General features: G+C 43.1%; 1 protein-coding gene across 1 annotated transcript in view; it reads left to right on the top strand.

Annotated features, from left to right (window-relative positions):
- LOC106536384 (5'-AMP-activated protein kinase subunit gamma-2) overlaps window positions 1-230 on the top strand; it is a gene marked incomplete at its 3' end in the record, with an annotated part of 14,989 nt that extends 14,759 nt beyond the window's left edge. The window contains 1 exon segment of the mRNA XM_014033648.1: window positions 149-230. Within this exon segment, the coding sequence (XP_013889102.1) occupies window positions 149-230 (82 nt within the window).
- Between the last annotated feature and the right edge of the window lie 810 nt (window positions 231-1,040).

The raw sequence follows: 1,040 nt of genomic DNA, 5'->3' as shown, positions 1-1,040 counted from the left end.
TGATCAGTCATTATTGATTATTGATCAGTCATTATTGATCAGTGATTATTGATCAGTGATTATTGATTATTGATCAGTGATTATTGATTATTGATCAGTCATTATTGATCAGTGATTATTGATCAGTGATTATTGATTGATGTTTCAGGTGAAGAAGGCCTTCTTTGCTTTGGTGTCAAATGGTGTTCGAGCTGCACCGCTGTGGGAGAGCAAGAAGCAAGGCTTTGTGGGTAAGAGTGTGCACGTGCTGTGATGCTTCATGGAGCTGTTGATCAGGGTCACCTTCAAAATAAAAGCTCCATGTTGTTTATGATCATAAAACTCCTGGTCCAGTCCTCAGACCTCTGCAGGTTCTCTGAATGTTTCAGAGACGAGGACTGAAACTGAACAAAAAGAAGCCAAAACCTGTCAAAGATCTTCAGACTGAGCTGAACCCAGCTTCATGTCGTTGGAGATGCTCCTCCTCACTCAGGACCTGTTTCTCCTCACCCAGTGAGGTCCTGCTCTAGTTTCAGACCCCAAGACTCAGCAGGACCAGAGACCCCCCTCACCTGCTGCCTGGCTTCCATGGTACATGTCCTTGATGGTCCTAGTCCCAGGTGGAAGTGAACTTCTTCCCCAGCAGCCACAGTGGCTGGTAGAAAGCTTTGTACTGGACACTATGGTTTTGTTTCTGTAACACGGTGACATTTACACCATTCATGGTCCTGGGTGGTTCAATTAAACAGTTTACAATCAGATAATGGCTCAAAATCTGTTAGTGACTGTTCCAGTCAGCCTGTTAGACACAATTAAAATGATGGACTTTATCACATCTTTGTCTTACTAACTTGCTTTTTGCTGGTGTGTAGGTGGGCTACCAGTTATTTTAGGTGGGCTACCAGTTATTTTAGGTGGGCTACCAGTTATTTTAGGTGGGCTACCAGTTATTTTAGGTGGGCTACCATTTATTTTAGTTGGGCTACCAGTTATTTTAGATGGGCTACCAGTTATGTTAGATGGGCTACCAGTTATTTTAGGTGGGCTACCAGTTATTTTAG

This window comes from Austrofundulus limnaeus, unplaced genomic scaffold (assembly GCF_001266775.1).
Source record: "Austrofundulus limnaeus strain Quisiro unplaced genomic scaffold, Austrofundulus_limnaeus-1.0 Scaffold1797, whole genome shotgun sequence".
NCBI lineage: Eukaryota > Metazoa > Chordata > Actinopteri > Cyprinodontiformes > Rivulidae > Austrofundulus > Austrofundulus limnaeus.
This window is presented reverse-complemented; position numbering and strand designations above follow the sequence as displayed.